The sequence below is a fragment of the Salvia splendens genome, chromosome 3 (assembly GCF_004379255.2).
Source record: "Salvia splendens isolate huo1 chromosome 3, SspV2, whole genome shotgun sequence".
NCBI classification, from domain to species: Eukaryota; Viridiplantae; Streptophyta; class Magnoliopsida; order Lamiales; family Lamiaceae; genus Salvia; species Salvia splendens.
Window position 1 is genome coordinate 21,558,404 of NC_056034.1, and position 22,438 is coordinate 21,580,841.

At 37.3% G+C, this 22,438-nt stretch overlaps 2 protein-coding genes across 2 annotated transcripts; one reads left to right on the forward strand and one right to left on the reverse strand.

Moving 5' to 3' along the window:
• Positions 1–2,814: 2,814 nt before the first annotated feature.
• Positions 2,815–6,141, reverse strand: LOC121797249 (RNA polymerase sigma factor sigF, chloroplastic-like). The gene is made up of 9 exons (XM_042196004.1): positions 5,899–6,141; positions 5,259–5,377; positions 4,903–5,027; positions 4,581–4,784; positions 4,224–4,476; positions 3,891–4,121; positions 3,618–3,758; positions 3,328–3,528; positions 2,815–3,226 (listed from the first exon to the last, which is right to left on the reverse strand). Exons 1-9 carry the CDS (start codon positions 5,981–5,983, stop codon positions 2,939–2,941), a joined length of 1,647 nt encoding a protein of 548 aa, XP_042051938.1. The 5' UTR covers positions 5,984–6,141; the 3' UTR covers positions 2,815–2,938.
• Positions 6,142–13,906: 7,765 nt separating this feature from the next.
• LOC121796735 lies at positions 13,907–18,843 on the forward strand. Its single transcript, XM_042195524.1, has 4 exons — positions 13,907–14,022; positions 16,539–16,797; positions 16,879–17,292; positions 18,778–18,843. The coding sequence occupies exons 1-4, from the start codon at positions 13,907–13,909 to the stop codon at positions 18,841–18,843; spliced, it is 855 nt and encodes a 284-aa protein (XP_042051458.1).
• Positions 18,844–22,438: the final 3,595 nt, after the last annotated feature.

A 22,438-nucleotide genomic window follows, 5' to 3' on the forward strand; every position in this document is an offset into this window, starting at 1 on the left:
TGTAGAGAAATTATTGGTCGGGGAAGGGGCGGCCGCGACGGCCGTTGGCGGCGGTGCAAAGGCAGGGTAAGTGAGTGCGTGACTGTGATAGTATCACTGATTTTGACTTCCAATTTGGGCCAAATGTGGGCATTTTTTGCCACATTGTCTGTTCTCCTTAGAGCATCCGCAATGGGCGGACGATGGCACGCCCGATGGCGCGCATCGTCCGCGCCATCCATCGTCCGCACCCATTGCGGGTGCGCGCTCGTCCGCGCCCTATACTTCGGTCGCGGAGGATAGCGCGGACGATGGCCATCGTCCGCGCCATCGTCCGCCCCATTGTAGAGGTCGCGGACGATCTACAATTCGGTCAAGCCGCCGACCGCGTACAAGCGCAAGCGTGAGCAACTCCGCAAGCACTGGGATCAAGTCAAGAAGCAAGTGAACTTGTACGCGGCGGAGTTCGAGAAGTTCACGCGGTCATAGGTGAGCGGTGAGAGCGCGAGCGACGTGCGCACTAAAGCGATGTTGTCGTACCGGTCGATGTTCGGCGATTTCAAGCACGAGGCCATCTGGGCGCTCTTGAGGGAGAAGCAGAAGTTCCAAGGTGGAATTCTGCACACTGGTGCGCCGAAGAGGACGAAGGTCACCGAAGTTGGTGACTACACGAGCAGCGGCAGCGGCAGTCACCCGGTTGACCTCAACCGGACGTACGTGGATGAAGGGAGTTCCGGCACACCGGTGTCCTTTCGGCGTCCTCCCGGCGTCAAGGCTGTGAAGGCCAAGGGGAAGGCGACCGCGACCTCATCGTCGACCGCTGCAACCCAAGCTCCGGTCCCGGTAGAGCTCCCGACCCAGACGGCCACCGCGTTTGAGTCGTTAGCAACAGCGTCGATGGCAAGGACGATGTTGTAGACGCACAGGGCCCTCAAGAAGTGTACCGACCCCGACGAAGCCGAATATCTCCGGGCGTTACTCGATGAGCTGCGTCGGAAGTTGGGAATTGGTCCGACTTATTTTTTTTTATTAGTTCAATGATGTAACTTTTTTTATTAAAACTTCGTCGTTTGTTATTTAGACCGTTTTTTATTTACTCGTTACTTGTTATTTGAAAACAGTTAAATTAATTAAACAAAACAATAAAATGATGATGTGGCGCGCCTTAGGGCGCCCCACTGCAGGTGGGGAGGTAGGAGGATAAAACTGCTGACGTGGTGCGTCATAGGGCGCGCCTTAGGGTGCCCCATTGCTAATGCTCTTAATAAAACACAAGCCAATCATTATAATCGCCGCTTAAACCATTTATTATCCAATCTTAGAAGTTAATCGGATTTAATTATCTCTGTCTAATTCTATGTTTGATTATACAATAAATACAAGGGCAGTGTTATATTGCTAACTCAATACTTAGTTGCTAACTACAATTAAATAATAGTAATTAGATATTCAAATCAAGCACTTAGATCATCAGCCCCGAAATGTCAATACGATCAACAGAAAAAGTTAATAAGCGTATTAAGGTCAATTTACAACAAATTAGTTGTAACTAACTTTTGAAAAATATCTCATAACTTTAAAACGCATATAACTTTTCACGATTTAAATTATTTTTTCACACACTATATATCAAATTAAAGATAATTTCATAAGGATTCTAACGAGATCTCACTTACATATGTTCCGATGTCAAATTTTGAAAAATAATTCAAAAAATTTCATAAATTTCGTTAACAGCTTTATATCAATACACGACACATAATATGTCAATATAATGTTTGTACAATGTCAATATGAAATTGTATTGACATTGTCATGTCTTTGTGTTGATGTATTACATACACTGTACTGACATTGTGTTTCTAAATGCTAAATTTGATAGTTGTTATTATCTTTTTAATATTAAAAAATGAAAAACGAAATTACACATGACAAATTGTAGACCACAAGATTTCTAAAATCCTATGGTCTTAAATTAGTTATAGTTAGCAATTAAATGATTAGTTAGCAATTGATCACTCCCCATAAATATAATCCCTATTGTCTAATTCTTCAAATTACAAGAAACTAACTGCCCTAGCATACACTAAATAAGAAATCCACGAGACCACGACCACTCTCACAACCAATCCCACTAAATATATATTCTTTCCTTCCATAAAAAATAGTCTCATTTTGTTATTTTGGTATATCTACAAAAAATTATTTTCATTTTTTTAAAATGTAAAGTTTCTCTCTTATACTTTACCCATTTTTTCTCTATATCTTTCTCATACTTTACTTATTTTGTCTCTATATCTCTCTTACTTTACTTACTTTTTATCATTCTCTCTTACTTTATCAATTTCTCATGAAAATCCGTTTCATCCGTAAATAAGACTATTTTTTATGGACGAAAGGAATATATGGTACATGATCAATCATCACAAACTTAGGGTCTACGTTGATTGGCATAATAATTTACGAATTTAAGACCTGGGAGATTTCTAATTTAAAAGAAATTAAGACAATGTGTTTAGTTCAAATATCTTATAATGCTTTTCACTAATGCATTTTTTGTCAGACCAAAGTATCTTTATTTTATATTTTATCAGCAACAACTTGGAAAGCATTTGGTGTCAAACTCCATAAAGCTATCTTCACATGCAGTGTGTGCACTGCCACGGTGATATTGTGATGGCTATAATCACATCTTTTATGTGTAATATGCTACATTTATGCATCAATGATTTCAAATTGTGCTCCATCACCTTTTGAGGATAAACATAGGAGACTGGATTTGGAAATGCCTATTTCAAAACTGTGAAGCATAACTAAAGATCCCACAAATCAGCATTTTGAGGGGGAAAAAGTAATGAAGATTAAAAAAAGTGGCAATTTTTATGTACATTCATAAGCAGGACTGCCACATTGTGAGCAAATATAATACACAGCCCTTCAAACAGAATATATATGCAGACTAGATGAGCATATCTGTATAAGCTTCAAGCCCGTGGCTGTTTAGACACTGTCTGAGCTTGTACAGTGCTCGACTCTCCAGTTGTCTAACTCTCTCCTTCGATAATCCAAATCCGGCTCCAATTTCAGACAGGGTTTTCTGATTTCCATCTTTGATGCCAAATCTGGACCGGATGATCTTCCTCTCCCTAGGGTTGAGCACACTCAAGAGATTCCGAACATGTTGCCTCATCAGCTGCTTCGATACGCCCACATCCGGGACATCAATAGTAGTGTCTGCAGTGATTTCCTGTAAGAACATCATCCATCAGGGTCTCGGTCAAGGGTAAAATCGTGTACAAGATACAAAAGAAATGACATTTATTCAAAATTATATGAAAATAACGATACCTGAAATGTGGTAGTTTGGTCCATCCACACGGGCTGTTGCATGGAAAGAGGCACTCTAGCACTGGATAGCAATTTCTCCATTCTCTCGACCGATATTCCAGCACATGCTGCTATGTCTTCTCTAGAAGGGGTGTGGTTGCCTTGTTGGATGCATGTTTTCTTCGCTTCGTACACCTTCGAGAGAAGGCCATAAACATTCTCCTGAAATATCATACAGGTTTCAATGATTTGAGAGAGCCAGATGGAGAGAGATTAGGGAATTGCTGAAATTGTAAAATGCAGAACATTACTGGTAGGCGGATTGTCCTCGAATGCTGAAATAGCGCTTTCCTAATCGATTGCCTTATCCACCAATATGCATAAGTAGCAAATCTGCAACCCGCTTGAGGCTTGAATTTCTCTACACTCTTCATTAGACCCAAGCTTCCCTCCTACAACAAAGTCAAAATACACCATTAAAAACTTATCTTTCCCAGTTTCCTGTAATCATATTTCCAATAAGAAAATAAACAAAAAATACGATTGTAATTCTGTTCCTGTATCAAGAAAAACTTGGAAATCACCTGCATGAGATCCTGAAGGTTAAGCCCACGCCCTTGGTACTTCTTAGCAATGTGAACAACCATGCGGAAATTGGCATAGATTAACTTTTGTCGACTGCTGGTTCCAATGTGAATCTGCAACTTCAAGTACCGACAACTAATCCCAGCAGCTGCTGCCCACTCCACTATTGTAGGTTCACTGGAGGACTGAGCATGAAGTCGAGTTTTCACTTCTTGCAATTTCATTAAATCCTAAACAAATGAATAGTTTACGAGGAGCTGTGACCATACAATCAGGTTGATATCATCAGAGGGAAGTCCCCAACAAAACAGGCAATCAGTGCTAAAAGAAACCTGTATCTTAGTTATTAACTCTGCCTCTTCTGTTGCAGTCAAAAGTTCTGTTGTTTCCGGTCCCCCTAGAAAGAGCCTAAGAGGATCGTTGGGATCAAATCTAGTATCAACCTTTTTATGTGATCCTGGTTTCCTGTGATGATTAGTCTCCTGAAACTCAACTTTTGGCTTAGGTACCCTCCTCTTCTTTGTTTTCCTCTCCAGCAAACGAGTAGACCTCACAGTTCTGCGCATAGGATCACCGACCAAACCTCTGGAAGCGAAAAAGGAAGAAAATATGTTAGGTATCACCTTGTCAGAGATTTTTAAGGATGCGAACAGAGGCAAAAAAGATAAAGACGTGATGATGAAGCATACCTTAAACTACAAGAATCGTAAACATCAACTTCAAAAAATTTTGCTTGTTTAGCAATTGACATTGCCTTTTTGCATGCTGAAAAGGCTTCTCTTGCAAGTGAAACAACATGATCGGCTTCTAAGACAGTTGAATCTATGCTTTTACTTGTATTGGAATCAGATGTCAAAGGAAATGAAGTGTCCCTTTTCTGTAAGGATGCCAATCTGATTACAGAAAATGAAATAAACTAAGTGGATCAGACAGAAGTATGCCGCAGAGAAAAATTATGGAAAAACTTTGCAAATAACACTTCAGGTATCTCTGATAGTTGATAACTCTTACAAATACCATAATTCTGGCCTGCGTAGCAACTGGATCTCAATGTCATTTTCATGCTGATTAGGATCAACATCGTCACTTCCATCATGAGATGAAGATACATGTCCAAGTTGCCTATCAAGTGTTTTCTTCAACCAAAGAGAAGAATAAAATAAGTACTAGTTTTCACACAACAAAGCTGGTTATACATACAAAGTATAGTAAGTAACATTTTGTTGATAACATAAAAAATGATTGCAGTGTAGAAGATGGGAAGAAAGAGACTTTTGCATCAGAACAGCATATTGTTTATATAATAAGTTAAAATAATTGGCTAACAAGAATCACACAAATAAACACTAATAAGGAAACAGTCTTACCTGAAATGCGTTTTCTTTTAAACATAGCAATGACCTGCTATCATTGCGCTGATTCTGAATAAGAACTGTAGTTGACGGAGAGGTAAGAGCTGGGGTTACTTGTTCATGCAGCAGCAAAACTGCAAATGTAGCATGGAATTGATAACATACAACAAAAGATTAGAGTTTCGCCAATTGAATTCATATAGTGTCCCATCTTATTAGGAGAACCTGCATCCTAATTTAGGTATGTAGTACTACATAATTATGAATCTGTGGCTGGACATGAGCAAACATAAATCAAAGGACAGGCTTTAATCATCAAAATATATACTGGCAGAAATTAAAAGGGGAAAAGACAACCATATATTGAGAAACATGTAGCCAAAAACAAAACGCATCCCTACTTACTTCCACGTGATGAATAAGGAATAAGAGCAATATTATCCTTCAAGGTCACCAATTCCACGAGTTAACAATTTGGCTTACCACAATGACAATCAAATAGATTTACACTTAGTTCAAATTCACAAATTTAATATTTGAACTTTTTTCCCTACAAACAGTGGAGCAATTTAAAGGTTTATTAATAGCGTGACTGCAGATACGGAAATTCAATCGCATTTGCTCTATTCAATAAAAAAAATAGAAATTGAGTAACCTGAAGAGGAGGGGGAACGGTTCCTGAGATGGGTTCTGTGAGTAAATTGAAGTGGAGAAGAAACCAAGCTCCTTCCTGCCTCCATATACCAACTTTAGTGATTGAAAATTGTAAGTAAACATGAATAAAGAAACCGAAAAAGAAGGTATTTTTTCAGTTTAGTTAGCTGCAGAAATATTGTCCATGAATGAAGCAAATGAGGAGGAGGGTGAGAGTGATAACAGAGATAAACCCCTTCCCTTATCAACTGGATGAGATTTTTCGAGATTTTTAAGATAGACAGACAATACTACCCTTCTACGACCCCAATTTTGCTTGCGCTCATAAACCGATTTAACCTCTAACCCTTCTACGGCACATGAAACCTTGTTACGTGCAACGGTTGAATGGTGCCAATCGATCGACCCTCATTACAAGCGGTCGCTTAAACCCCTCATAAACAGTATGCGGCACGATTTGAGGTTCGGAGACATGTCGGACGGTGACGGGGAGGGGGTGGCGGGGGCGGGGAATCCGAGGAGTGAGAAGCCGGTTTTTATTTTAATAATGTAATTTTTTTAGTAATTATGTATTTTTTTTAATAATGAAGTATGTTTTTTTTTAAATAAAGTGGTTGCATTTTCTCCGTATTCATGTCGACTATTTAATTCCGTAAATTTCTTACTTCCGGAAATTGTTTAATTTGTGAATCTGTGAATTTTTTAATTGTTGGAAGTCCTTCGGGATGTCCTTGGGGATGTCCGCCACTGTGCAATGGGAATTCCTTATGACGTGGCAGGAGGTATTTTTGGGAATTCTGCGCCACTGCTGATGCTATTAGGCCATCCCTCAGTCTCGTAAAAATAGATATACCGCACGAATTTTAATTCATAATTGATAAAATAAGTGAGAGTGTAAAACAATTAGTTAAAAATTTAAAATAGTGTTGTCAGTGAGACACACATCTATCTATACATATATAAAAGGTGAGCTTTGGACGCTTTTGAATAATTATTTTATGTCAGTGATGTAAATATAATTATATTTATAACTCTTAGAATTGTATTAATAATATTTAATGATGCCCGCAGGGCGTAGCGCAGTTGGCAACGGAGGGACAGATCTTGCTGCAATAATATTTAATGTATTATACTCCCTCCGTCCCAAAATAGATGTCATACTTTCCTTTTACATAAGATTAAATAAAATGTAAGAGTATATACTAAGATTATATAAATCTAATAAAATATTTAATATACAAATAAAATATTTCTGGGATAATAGTATCGTCTAAAAAATAAAATGATGGAACTACAAAACAAATAAAAAGCACACACATATAAATATTAATAAAACTTTAACATTTGTTAATAAAACTATAATTCGTAAGTTATGAAAAAAATTACTCATATTTGTAAACAACCTTAAAAATACAATAATAAGAATAGCAAAATAAAGAAAATAAAATAACAAAACAAAAGCCCAAAAAAACACACATAAATTACTTCTCTCTCCGCTTATTTCTATCGGAAACTACCGTTGACTCTTTACCTCAGTCTTATTTATCTCGTTAATCTCCAAATTGATGATTTATGTACTCGCGTAAAAAAATGTGGTATTTTATGTTCTTCGTCTTCTTTGCTCCATTTAGCCATTTCATTTACTTTGGGAGTTTCCTTTGCATGAAAACTATGACAATAAATAGTCAGCTTCTTTGATTTCTTTATTTGAGAAAAAATAACTATTATGGCTAAGATGGAAAATGTTCAAACAAAATTAACAAAAAATAAAACAAACTAACATTAAGAAAAAACTTAAATATGAACTAAAACAATAGAATAATCCTCAAAATAAGATTTAAAATTACTATTCTCTTTTCACCTTCTCTTACACAATCCTCTCTCCATAGCTTCTTACTCACTTCTTCTGCTCTTCGCCTTATACAGGACTATATCTCCACCTCTACCGTCTCCAATAACCGTTGCAGGGAGTTGAATCCTTTGAGGAAGCAATTTTAAAATTTATCTAATAGTTGCACTGAAAAGATAATTCCACAATAAAGGAATATGTATTTATAGACAAAAACTAAAGGCTACCAATAATTTCTAAAATCTTTTAAATTCCACTATACATTATAGAAACAAAAATATGTTTTCTAGCTAATCAATAATAATTTAAATGAATATTAATTTGTGATTTAATCAATTGGATACATTAATTCCAAAATTTGTGATTGGAAGCTACAATTGATAATTTAGTCATAAATTTGAAAAGTCAAGAAACGCATAAATTGAAAACTCCTCATAAATCATTAAATTGAATGATTTAACAATACCATAATCACACTATAATCGGCAGTTACATATGGGTTACATTGTACTATTAATGGTATTCACATTGATTTCTAAAGTCATCAAATTTAATCTTTTCACCACACCATCGGTAGTTATATGCCTACATTATTTTTTTAATGGCATTTACTTTAGGGAGTCATTATGTGATTTCATTATTGTGGTCAATTTGCATTATTGAGCAATTACAAAAGTAACTTTTAATCTTGTGTAATAATCTTAATACTCTTTTTAACTATAAATACTACTTTCGAATTGGAATTGTACATCTCAAGTTGATCATCCAATTTTTTTAGAATAAACACTATCAAGACAATATCCCACTTGCCTAAAAGAATATTTTATAGTTCAGTTGTTTAACATTTGATTTATCTTCTCACTATTATTATTGTAGATCAATGACGGACCAAGATGGAGTGGAAAAGCTTCATAATCTGCAGTCAACGGACGATTGGATGTCTCCAGTCCTATTTTCTAGAATAAACACTATCAAGGGAATATTCCACTTGCCTGGAAGAATATTTTATATTCCAGTTGTTTAACCTTTGATATTTTTCTTCTCTCTATTCTTATTGCAGATCAATGACGGACCATGGTTGTGTAATATTATGTTCATGTTGTTATTGTGTCATGTCAAACTAAATTGAGTCATAAGGTACTTATGGTAAATGTATGGCTGGAAAATTTTGACATGACACAAACATCCACAAAGGTAATGTGTTAGCTTTTGGGTTGGGTTATGGTTTGAGTTTAGTTTTTTTCCTATGGCTTAGAGTTTCGATTATACTAGCATTTTTGCACTTTTTAAATTTTTATTGGACTGAAATGCTCCCAAAATATGAGGTTTGCATTTTTACTTTTTAACTTTTTAACTTTTCAATTAATTGTGGCAAATTAACGTTTAATTTGAAACGGTTCATTTTTACATATATAAAAGAAGAGTTTTGGACGCTTTTGAATAATTATTTTATGCAAGGGATGTAAGTAACTCATAGAATTGTATTAATAATATTTAATGCATTATACTAATTATCATATAATAAACATTATATATCCAACAACAAATTTAGAGGAAATACTATGCGTTAGTTGACATAGCATAATTAGCACTATTTAATTCTAATTAACAAATTTAGAGGAAATACTATGCCTTAGTTGACATAGCATAATTAGCACTATTTAATTCTAATTAACCATACTCATTAATTCTTAGGCTACGTTGAAATAAATACTGCATTAGAGATGAAAATAATTAGGCTGTGGAAAATGAAAAGATCTAGGCAAAAGAATGTGAAAAGATTATGAATAATCTTAATACTTTTTTTTAACTATAAATACTACTTTTGAATTGGAATTGTACATCTCAAGTTGATCATCCAATTTTCTAGAATAAACACTATCAAGGCAATAGTCCACTTGCCTGGAAGAATATTTTATATTTAGTTGTTTAACCTTTGATATTTTTCTTCTCTCTATTCTTATTGCAGATCAATGACGGACCAAGGTTGTGTAATATTAGGTTTTAATTGTGTAATATTATGTTCATGTCGTTATTGTGTCATATCAAACTAAATTGAGTCATAAGGTACTTATGGTAAATGTAGGGCTGAAAATTTTTGACATGACATGAACACCCACAAAGCTAATGTGTTAGCTTTCGGGTTGGGTTATGGTTTGAGTTTAGTTTTTTTTTCCCATGGTTTAGAGTTTAGAGTTTAGAGTTATGGTAAAGGATTTAGGGAGATATAATATAATTTTATTTTTATTTTTTAATTTAAATTGTGATAAAGCTTTAATATAATTTTTTTCCTATATTTATGAACATTTATCAATAATATCATTCATTATATGAGTATATTATTCTTATAGTATCAATTTTTTACCCAACTTATATTAAACTCATAATTTTGTATACTATATAACAACTTTGTTTTAATAAAATTAAAATTAAAAGTAACACATTTTTATCAAATGTGATATTGTATATATTTATTATTAAGAGTGAACTACAAAAATGGTCCCTGGACTATGGGTTTATCTCGTTCATAGTCTCTGGACTTTAAAAATATCGTCAGACATCACTGGACTAAGAGTTTATCTCAAATTTGGTCATTTTACCATTTTTTGATACGAAAATACCCTTTTGAGCATTTGGACAATTTAGTTTTTTTGCACTTTTAACATTTTAAATCTGATATTATTTCAAAATTATCATTCTTATTCTCTTTTGTCATCCTTCACTTTGTTTCATTATTTAAATATTAGATTTAATTTTATAAATTAAATTTTAAATTTTTATTTTTAAATATCAATAAATTTTTATTAATTATTAAATAACAAAAACTAATAGTTTTAATCAATATTTGACAGTGTCTAATATTTAATCAATATTTGACAGTGTCTAATATTTAATCAATAAGGTATGTCGACGCCAACTTAGTTTTAATAAATATTTAACAGTTTTAATCATAAATAGATCATATAACACGATTTATTCTGAAATAAATATGCATCTAATGTAACACTAATATAATTTTCATTTATTTATTTGAAAACAATCAAAACTAACTAGAAAATTTCAACAAAAATACTTCTACATAAAATTTTTAGTAGTATCAAATTTTTAGTCAACTTCATAATATTTAATCACAATCAATTATAACAACCGAACGGAGGCTAAATAGAATAGCTCTGATTTTTCCATCATGATTAATATTATTTTTCCATCATGATTAATATTATTTTTCTGTACTTCTTCAGTTCAGCTGAATATTATATTAAATAATAAAAATTAATAGTTTTAATAAATATTTATAGTGTCCATGAATTAATAGTTTTAATTAAAAAATTTATTGATATTTAAAAGTCTAAATTTAAAATTTAATTTTATAAAATTAAATCTAATATTAAAATAAAGAAACAAAGTGAAGGGTGGCAAAATGGAAGAAGAATGATAATTTTGAAATAATATCAGATTTAGTACATCACTGAAATAATATCAGATTTAAAATGTTAAAAGTGTAAAAAGACCAAATTGCCCAAATGCTCAAAAGGGTATTTTCTAGGGGTGTGCATCGGGGTTTCAGTTCGGTTTTTTGCCCAAACTGAACCGAAACCGAAAAACCGAATTTAGGTTAAAATCAAAACCGAATTGAAAAAATCGAACTAAATCGAAAAATCGAAATTATATGAGATTTTAAACCTAAAAATTAAAACTGAAAAATAACACAAGAAATCATAAAACCATAACATAATTAACATCAATCAACTAACAAAAATAAATATTTAGGCCAAAACACAAAAAAATAGAGTTTCATAATATCTAATTAATTTACAACAAAGTATAACAGTGTAAATCCATTCCAAGTCTCCAATACTTCCAAGGGAAGAGCTTTGCCCATAATTGTTCTCATAAGCTTTGAATGGACTTTGTAAAATCTGAAATACAAAATAATCCCATAAGTTAATAATAATGAAGCAGAGAAATTATGAACTTACAAGAAAATGCTAAGGCCACCCGCAACGCGTCACGCGGGTGGCCCGTATTTTGTCACGAAGGAACGAGACGGTGGCGTGACGGGTTGCGGCTCCCCGTCTCATCCCCAGCCCGTTCCGTGTTCCATCACGGCGTGAAGAATGGCGAGACGTCTCGCCACGCGCCGAGGCGACGTGGCGCGCCCCGGCGCCATGCGTGACGCTCACTCGCCGGCCCGCGAGTGGGCATCGTCACGCTGACGCAATAATTCATTTTTTTTTAAAAATTTGAATTAAATAAAAAAAAATTTAAAATTAAAAACGGTAATATTACCATTTATAGCCGTTTTCCATTTTTTTTTTATTTTTTTTACTTTATAGATACTCCTAATTCATCCTCATTTCACACACAACTACACATCTATTCTTCCCAAATCATCTCCATTTCCTCTCCAATTTTCATCTAACATCTCATCACAAAATGTCCGACGACGGAAACTCCGGCGGTGGCGTCTCCGGCGGGTGGGATCTCTACGCGTTTGGCGACTAGGGAGCATGTACAACACATTGGGTGGTTCCGGTTCGTCGACGCCGGGCAACCAGGGTTCGTCGACGCCGGGGGGTACCAACCACCCAATTTTGACGTGGATGCATACGCCTGTCCCTCCGCCCCGCGGTATTCGCAGGGATTATTCCAGATTCGGGAGGATTATTCCGTTGAACCCACTCCGGAAGAAGGCCGAGGCCGAGAAGGAGGCCGAGGCGGTGGAAGCTCCAGGGCGGAGGCGGAGGCGAACGAGGAGGAGGATCTAGGCCGTCATCCGTACGGCCACAAAGAAACGCTGGCGGTGTACAACACCTGGATCAGCGTCTCGTACGATCCCATCGTCGGGAATCAACAACCCCGGAAGTGTTTCTGGGAAAAGGTCACTGAGGCCTACCACCAGATTAAGCCGAAGGGGTCCCGCCGCCGCACATATGAGATGCTCCGCGCTCACTTTGACCGAGTCGACAGAGAGGTCAAACGATTCTGAGCCATCCACAAGAATGAAGCGGCTCATTACCAAAGCGGAGCTACGGGAGCCGACATTCTGAGGTTGGCTTTGCGGGTCTACTTCGACGACACCGACAAACAATTCAAATATGTCGATGTTTGGGAGGTCGTCAAGGACGAGGAAAGGTGGGCCGACGGTGTGCGGTCCAGCACGGGCTCGACCTTCAAGCGCACGAAGCACACGACGAGTGGCCAATACTCGTCTGGTGAGGGCGGTTCGGGCAGCGGGCCACAAGAGTTTGCCTCGCAGGAGGTTGAGACCCCGGCAGACGATGCAGGGGGGTCCTCCCGTGGGCGCCGTCGGCCGCAAGGGAGAAATGCGGCGAAAGCGGCAGACGATGCTCGGGGGGACCCCCCAACTCCCTTATGGCCATGTACATGACCGCCACAATGGCGGACACTTCCCGCATGATGCCCGCCTAATACCAAGCCTGGCTTAACGGAATTACGTTTATGGCAGCACAACTTGGCATTCCGCCTCCTCACGGCTTCAGTTCACCTCCACCGCCTTAGAGGGATGATTCGCCGGCGGAGTAGTTTTTTTATTTTCTATAAAATTATATTTTAAATTATGTCATTTTTATTTTTTTAGGATTTTAATTATGTCTTTTTTTATTTTTTTAAATTTTAAGTTGTATTTTTATTTTATGTTGTAATTTTATTTTATTTTTAATGAAGTGTGTTTTTTTTAATTGAATTTGGTTGGAAATAAAAATAAAAAATGAAATTGAATGAATAGTAATTTAAGGGACGGAGGGTTGCAGGTTCCGTCCCTTAGTTAAGGGATGGAGTAAAAAAGTACAGTTGGGCCCGCGAATAGTAATTTAAGGGACGGTTTAGTGACAACGTTGTGGATGGCCTAATGAACAATAGATAGGTTGAGAAAATTAGAATAACAAAACCTTTTGAATCTGGGGCGGCAGATCTAGATTGATATGGGAATCCAATTCTTAAATATCATAACACTTAATTTAAGAATATGAATGATTGAATTCAGCTTCAATACTTCTTAATACTTGCAATACTCATTTTTAAATATCAAAATACGAACAGATCCAAATACTAATCACCTGTAGAACAATAATTTTGAACACTAATTTGAGAGATATGAAGAAAATAGTTGAGTTTGAGTTTTTACCTTCTTCTGAAGATGGCGTGGATGGCCGGAGCACGACTGAAGGCGGCGAGGATTACTGGAGCACGGCTGCACTGCAAGAGGGCGGAGGCGGCATGGATGGCTAGAGCACGGCTGGAGGCGATGGACTGGTAAAGAGATAGGCAACGGGTTGGAGGCTTAGAGTTTGTGCGATTCAGCCTTTATAATTAGAGACTTACAGCGAAGAGATTGAGAATTGGAATGGAGGCGGAGAGATTGAGATTTGAGAGTGAGAATGAGGCGGACAGATTGAGAATTGGAATGGAGGCGGAGAGATTGAGATTTGAGAGTGAGAATGAGGCGGAAATTTTTAGGGTTAGAGTTTTAGTGTACATATACATATATATAGCATTTTAATATTTATATTAAATTTAATTCGGTTTTTCGATTTTTTTTTCGTCCGAACCGAACCAAAAAACTGAACCAAATTTCAAAATTTTGGTTTGATTCGGTTCAGATGTTCGGTTTTCGGTTTTTTTTGCTCACCCCTAGTATTTTCGTATCAAAAAATGGCAAAAGGGCCAAATTTGAGATAAACCCTTAGTCAAGGGATGTCTGGCGATATTTTTCAACTCCAGGGACTATGGGCGAGATAAACCCATAGTCCAGGGACAAATTTTGTAGTTCATTCTATTATTAAATACATTTACACTTTCAGACTTATATAATATAGTTTTTATTTCAAATAAGTATTTCATAATTTGATATAAATAAATTTGGTTGTTCATAATTTGATATAAATAAATTTGGTCGTGCATAGCACGGGTGTGATACTAGTTATTAATAAATATGAACTATTTCTATAAGATAGATGAAAAATTAAATAAGTTATATTTATAGTTCTATGGCACATGGGAGTACAATGTCTATACAATTCTCACATAAGGCTAGATGATAACTATTTTTTAAGAATAGTCTCTCTCTTTTTAAATTTTCTCGCTTAATATTTAATACAATTAAGATACTCCCTCCGTCCCTAAAAATTTATCACTTATTTTCATTTTAGGCTGTCTCTAAAAATTTGTCATCTTTCACTTTTATCATTTTTTATAGTAGACCTCACATTCCACTAACTCATTTCCACTCACATTTTATTCTAAAACTTATATATAAAAATATGACCCACATTCCACTAACTTTTTCGACTCACTTTCTATTACATTTCTTAAAACTCGTGCCGGGTCAAATGGTGACAAATTATGAGGGATGGAGGGAGTATTATTTATCCGTTCTTCTTCCATTCTATTTTGCATATTTGTCATAAATAATTATTTTGAAGAAAAAACTCTCTCAAAAGAGATTGTAACAACCAAAGGGTCAGTGTTAACTCAATCAAACATTAAGGGAATAACTTTATCTCTTGTGGTGACAACCAAAATCTTTGCTAAAATTTTTCAAATCTTCAATATCCGAGAACTCAACTTTATCAACTATATCACTAATATAAGTCTTAAGTCGATAGGGAAGAGTCATAGATTCAGCGTACGAGAACTCATTCGGATAAAGTTCTGTAGGACAAACCAATTCGTCGATATTGAAGCCAGCAAATGAGTTTTTGGACTAAGGCAATTCATGCTAGTAAGCAATTCTATATTCGCTTTTGGGAAACGGTTCTCCATCTCTTGAATAAGTAAATTGATAACCTAAGTATAATAAAATGTGAATTTTGTATTTAATATAAAGGTAATTATAATTTAATTATAATTGAGAAATAAAATGTAAATTTTTCATGACAGTAAATCTTTACCTTGTAATGATGATAATGTAACACCCGTACCTTAAGTAAGAAATTAATGTTATGTAACGAAATAATTGATAAAATTATTCCGAGATGCTATGCTTCTCGATAAATGTGATATGGGAAAAAGTTATGGTTTATGTGTTAAATGTGAAAAGGAACGTGCTTAATTGTTTAATTTGTGAACGTTGGGAGACATGTTGGAGGTCTCGTTGAAAGAATGACGGTGAAATTCCGTTCTTCTACTTGCAATTTTTCATGGATATAGAACGGTGTTCTACCTATAGCTGGGGTGGTGCAACGCTTGCTTGCTTGTACCACAATTTGTGTGAAGCTGCCGTTGCTAAGAGGACGGATGTCGGGGGAGCCTTAACTCTATTACAGTTGTGGGCTTGGGAGAGAATCCCAAATATTAGACTGAGGATGCTAGATCCCGTGCATACAGACTATCTACCATGTGCAAGCGCGTAAGTTGTTCACTAATTCATTTTTTAAGCTTTATGTTCATCAATCTTCGTGTTATTCGCTCATAATTTACATTTTGTGGATGGAATGGTCCGGCCTCATATGTAAAAGCACCCGGACATTGTATTGAAAATTTCCGAGATCAGTTCTCCATGATGCATGCCAACCAGGTACTTCATATACTTATAAATTGTTTTTTGTTTGTTGTTTTTTATTGAAATTAATTTGAATAAATTTGTGTTACATGTAGTTTATTTGGATGCCTTATCTCCAACGGCAGTTGCCGGAAAGTTGTGATGCCGGTCGTCCTGTATGGATGTCGATAACAATGCTTATTTGCTGGAATCTGGCTGAGCCACACCTGCCACACCGAGTGTTGCGCCAATTTGGGATTGTCCAACTGTATATCCCGCAACTCCCCAGGTTCCACGGTACTGATTTTGCGAAACAGGATCGCCGTGGAAAAGCTGGTCGAAATTGGGTTGATTGGCACGCCAATTATATACAGGAGTGGGACAACAGGCACTTTTTGGTGTGGACTGATCTGGAGTACAGTGATGAGCCTGTTGCAACCGAAGAATATATGGATTGGTTTCGGCAGATAATTGTGGTGTATTTAACCAAACCCGGCGTGCATGCTGAACAGGGCTTCCACGAAACGGCATCTTCTCATAGATTCGCGGTAAATTATTCATACTTAACCAAACCCTAGTTAATTATTTAAATTCATATTATGATATGTATTTAACTTTGATAATTGTAGGTGGAGACACTTCACAACGTGCACCACTTTCTAAGTGGCCAAGATACGACAGAACATCCGGCTTTAGGAACCATTTCGAGGATGATTGAAGAAGGACTGCGGATATCCGGGGAGGCTGAGCGGATGGACTACCGTCCTTCGCAGCGCTCTGCAATGGACGTGGACGTACCCGTAAGGCAAAAGGCAAAACGACGAACCAAAAAGAAAACCGCCTGCGGAGAGTCGTCATCTCAGCCCGTACACCGCTCCGATGACGATTTTGTGGAACCACCTCCACCTAGATCTGCAGTTCGAGGCCGTCATTCTGTCAGCCACACCGTTGGTACCGGCGACGACATTGGCCTCAGTGATGTCCCCACTTCTCCAACACGGTCGTCTGTGCAAGATGACTTTTTTGGGGTGGATCTAGAGAACGTTGTTGTTCAAGATACTCCTCCCTCAAGGATCCCTAGATCTACATCCAAAATTGGGAAGGGGATACGGAGTTTGTTTATGCGGAAACGGCGAGATGATTAAACTAATTTGATACTTTCTATTGATATTGGTGGTTTTTCATTGATTTGAACTCGTTATATTAGTAATTTGATAAATCCTCTTTTTACACGTATTCATATTGATATTTTGAACTCTTTATATTACTTATTGGTCGACGATAGGAACAAACACGCCATTCCCAGTTGGCCTTTTTATGTCACTAAGATTTTGTATAAAACGCCACTCCAATTGGCGTTTTTAACTTGGGAAAAATTTTGCCAAATTTTCCTACGTTGGAGCGGACATTCTGCATAAACACGCCACTGTCGTTGGCGTGTTTTAAAAGACGCCAACATTATTGGTGTTTTTTGTGGAAAACGCCAACGGAGATGGCGTTTTTACCTTGAGAAAAATTTTGCCAAATTTTCCTACGTTGTAGCGGACATTCTGCATAAACACGCCACTGTCGTTGGCGTGTTTTAAAAGACGCTAACATTATTGGCGTTTTTCGTGGAAAACGCCAACGGAGATGGCGTTTTTACCTTGGGGAAAATTTTGCCAAATTTTCCTACGTTGTAGCGGACATTCTGCATAAACACGCCACTGTCGTTGGCGTGTTTTAAAAGACGCCAACATTATTGGCGTTTTTCGTGGAAAACGCCAACGGAGATGGCGTTTTTACCTTGGGAAAAATTTTGCCAAATTTTCCTACGTTGTAGCGGACATTCTGCATAAACACGCCACTGTCGTTGGCGTTTTTACTGGAAAACGCCAACAGAGATGGCGTTTTTACCTTGGGAAAAATTTGGCCTGGGAAAATTTTGGCGAGTAAAACGTTACAATGTTCAATTCAATAAATAGCTACGATTATAAACAGAACAATGTTCAATTCAACTAAATAGTTGTTACACATTCAATTGTCTCGCCTTCTCCGGGTAAAGAAGCTACGGATACCCTTCCCGATTCTGGCGGTGGAGAGTCTAGACGGAGGAGTATCTTGCACAACGACATTCTCTAAATCAACCCCGAAAAAATCGTCTCGCACAGAAGACCTAGGTGGAGAATGTGGGATATCACTGAGCCCAATGTCGTCGCCTGTACCACCAGTGTGGCTGACAGAATGCCGACCTCGAACTGCAGATCTTGGTGGAGGTGGAGGCATAAAATCGTGATCGGCATCATCAGTGTGGCTGATAGAATGACGACCTCGAACTGCAGATCTTGATGGAGGTGGAGGCATAAAATCGTCAGCGGCATCATCTACCAACTGAGTATCCATCCTTGAAGAAGCATTCGGGCAGTTGCGTCTGTCGTGCCCTGGTTGACGGCAATGTTTACATCGGCGTCGGGCGCGTGGCTGGTCAGCTTCACGGACATCCATCTGATTAGGAATCCTAGTAGTACGATATCGACCTCGACTTTTAGGCATTAACTGGGCTCGTGAACATTGCAAAGTTCATTCAGGCACAGCCCAATAATCTTGGTGTCTGATTGGATTGAACACCGTAGAATATTGGTGTACCCAAACACTTGTGCGGTATACGTTATCAACAAGCGACAACATGGGCTCGTTTCTAAACCGCGCAACTGCCGCTGCATGTGAACATGGAAGTCTCCACATCTGCCACTTTTGACATTTGCAGTTCGACTCCAAGTACTTTACCTTCCACTTATTACCGCCCTTTCCACCAATTCGACGCTTTGTTCGAACCACGTAAAGCCCTGCAATTGTGTTTGGGACTCTCACATTATGTAATTGATCTTTTACATCATTTTTGCACACCTTTTCATGGGCCCACGGGGTAAGTGGTGTGGCACACTGTGTTGATGCAATTGACCGCTCATTAAACCATTCTATTGTCCTCCAAAATGTCAGATCAATGCAAGCTTTAATTGGGAGTTTTCTTGCGCCTCTCAACACATTGTTGTAAGATTCCACCATATTAGTGGTCATCTCACCCCATCTTTTGTGTTTGTCATACGCCAAACTCCATTTTTCTAACTCCACGACATCAAGGTATTGCACAACCTCGTTGTTGATGGTTCGAAGTAAACGACGTTTGATCTTAAACTTGCGTTTCTTTGTAGCAATACCAATTTTCCAAACAAGTTTTTTTACCATGATGCCTTTGTGATTCTGCAAAACATTTTTTCTAACATGTACCAAGCAAAATCTGTGATGCCCCACATTGGGTTCTTCTTTCCATATGGGAGAATTCATTGCATCTATGATTCCCACATGCCTATCAGATATTACACATATTTCATGCTTGGCTACGTGAATTCTAATACGTTCCATAAACCAATTCCAACTTTGTATGGTTTCCTCATCAACAATGGCATATGCAATAGGCAAACATTTCTTATTAGCATCAAATCCAACGGCAATAAGAATTTTACCTCGATATCGTCCACGTAGATGAGTTCCATCAACGGTTAAAACTGGTTTGCATAGTTGAAAAGCCTCCACAGCTGGACCAAAAGCCCAAAATACGTACTTGAAAACCTTGTTCATACCGTTGCTTAATCTTTCATCATGTAACCATTCGACAATTGTGCCAGGATTTTGTCTTTGCAACTCATTCAAATAACCTGGTAAAACTTTGAAATTCCACGCCCACGAACCATACACAAGCTCAATAGCTGTCCTCCGAGCATACCATGCTTTCTTGTAACTAACTTTCACATGAAATCTATTTTCAATATCCGCCACAATTGCTTTTACCTTGTAGCAAGGATCGTTTTCTATCTGATGTCGAACACTCAACGCTATCATACCCGACGAAAGATTAGCGTGCCCATTATAATTACGATCCCCCATGCAAGTATGAGCAGTGCTAAACACTCTAATTTGCCAGTGTTCATGCTTCCTCAATGTTGCTCGGCACTCCCACAAACATGGCGGTAAGGACTTATCTTTCGGATTTCCTTGTGGCCACTTACAAACTGCATGCCATCTCTTTCCTTTACTTTCAACAACTGTATATTGTCGGATTTTTTCCAAATGCCAAAAAGTCACAGCTGACTTCAATTCCAATTTGGTTTTAAATTTAGTATGCAAACCGACATTGCTCGGATCTTTTTCACTCCAATAATGCACATTGAGATCATCAGACTCAAAGTTTTTTGGATCAAAACTATCATATGGACCTGGTAAGGTGCGAAAATAGTTCATACCAGGCTGTGGGAACTGTGGAACTACTCTTTCTCGTACTGCTCTTCCTCCAATTGATGTTTTGTCCAACCACTGTTTCTCCAACCGGAATGGATGTTCTTAGAGCAACAAATTGGTCCTCATCCGACGAAGCACCATCTGAATCTGTACTATCCGGATCTACATCTTCAGAATCATAAGGTGATTGTGGATCAAGAAAGTCGGCTTTATCAGGACCAATTATGTCCTGAACCACATCACAGTTGTCACTGTCCCCTAAATGCACGCCTCCAAGATCAAAATCTTGTGTTGTATCGAAGCATGGTTCTTGGCCTCTCGTTGACGTACCAACATCAAAATCTTGTGTTGCAGTGACATATGGTTCTCGGCCTCTCGTAGACGTACCAACATCATTACTCATGAGATGATGACTATGTTGTTGAGTAATTGACGAATACTCAACATACAATTCAATTTGACCTCCTGTAGTCATACTCTCACTAAACATTAGTGGCATGTATACTTCTTCTAGTAAAATACCTATATACGTGATTGAAGATCCATAGAATATATGACGTTTCCATACTATTTGAAGTTTGTTTTCAAATATGTTTATCCCCATTCTTTCACAAATTGTTTCCACAAGCTTTTCGTAGGAAATACTTTCATCCAACATAATCAATCCTTTTGCAAAAGGAGGATCATAAGAAATGACTGTTCCGGGAATTATATTTCCACCCCAATATAAATGGACACACCACGTCATACTATCTGCATTAATGTCAAACACAAATATTGGTCAAAAATATTTCTTTACAGTACACTACAATATATACTATCATAACAACCTATCAAATATGGGTAAAAAATTAGATATACTACAACATATAATACCATAACAATTGGTCAAAATATTTCTATTAATTACAATACAATTTATAATACTATAACAATCCATCAAATAATTATATAAATTACACTACAATATATACTATCATAATAATCCATCAAATATTGGTAGACTAATGTTTGGAAGAATGAGTTAAAAATTAGCTATACTAACCGATTGCGAGTACTAATATTTGGAAGAAATGAGCCAAAATAGAAATCTACACGCTTCAATCCACCACCGGTTGACCCGACCAAGGCAAGCGTTTTCGCGTTTTTCAGCTTTGGGAAGGTTTTTCGCGTTTTGGGGAGGGAGGGAATGTGACTAGGGTCTGCGATTTTGGGGGAGATCTGAGAAATATGGTTCAACCAAAAAACGCCGATCAGGTTGGCGTTTTTTTTTAAACACGCCAATGACCTTGGCGTTTTATATCTTAAAGACGCCATCCAGATTGGCGTGTTCAAATTTAAGTATTTTGGTTAAAAATACGAGCAAGATACGGTGCCATTGTAAAACGCCAACTATGTTGGCGTTTTTGCGTAAAGACACGCCAATACTATTGGCGTTTTTACTTATAAACACGCCAACTTCATCGGCGTTTTTCCCATAAATGGAATTGATAATAAAATGGGTACATTTACGTTATTTTAAAGGCCAAGTAGCCTATATACGCGATTTTCTCCACTTTTTAAGGAAATGAACTTTAGTGTTTCTCGGCCTTTGAAAGAAAAACCCGGGATTCACTCGATGATGGCTTGACATATCTTAACGATGAATGTTTTCGGGCATGAGTTCACTGGGTGCATCAAGTACTCAGCCCCTGCATATGTTTTCTCTATGTGCAGGTTGAGCGAGGTCGGGAGGCGGAGGATGTTGAGTGATGATTCAAGAACTGGTCCGGTTACTATTATGTCTTCATACATAGTAGTAGCTAAACTCTCAAATTGCTTCCGCTATTCGATGTCTTAAGAAACTCTGTATTTTCTTATTTGCTAAACTCTGTTATCTCATTATGCAAACTTCGGTTTGGAAACGCTGGTTAA

Coding starts and splice junctions, on each gene's coding strand:
- LOC121797249 (XM_042196004.1), bottom strand. CDS start 5,983: ATGGAGGCAGGAAGGAGCTTGGTTTCTTCTCCACTTCAATTTACTCAC. Junction 3,759..3,890: donor ACCTTCAGGATCTCATGCAG/GTGATTTCCAAG, acceptor ACTTTGTTGTAG/GAGGGAAGCTTGGGTCTAAT. Junction 3,529..3,617: donor CGAGGACAATCCGCCTACCA/GTAATGTTCTGC, acceptor ATGATATTTCAG/GAGAATGTTTATGGCCTTCT.
- LOC121796735 (XM_042195524.1), top strand. CDS start 13,907: ATGGCGTGGATGGCCGGAGCACGACTGAAGGCGGCGAGGATTACTGGA. Junction 14,023..16,538: donor CGGCTGGAGGCGATGGACTG/GTAAAGAGATAG, acceptor GCAACTCCCCAG/GTTCCACGGTACTGATTTTG. Junction 17,293..18,777: donor TTGGGGTGGATCTAGAGAAC/GTTGTTGTTCAA, acceptor CTCGACTTTTAG/GCATTAACTGGGCTCGTGAA.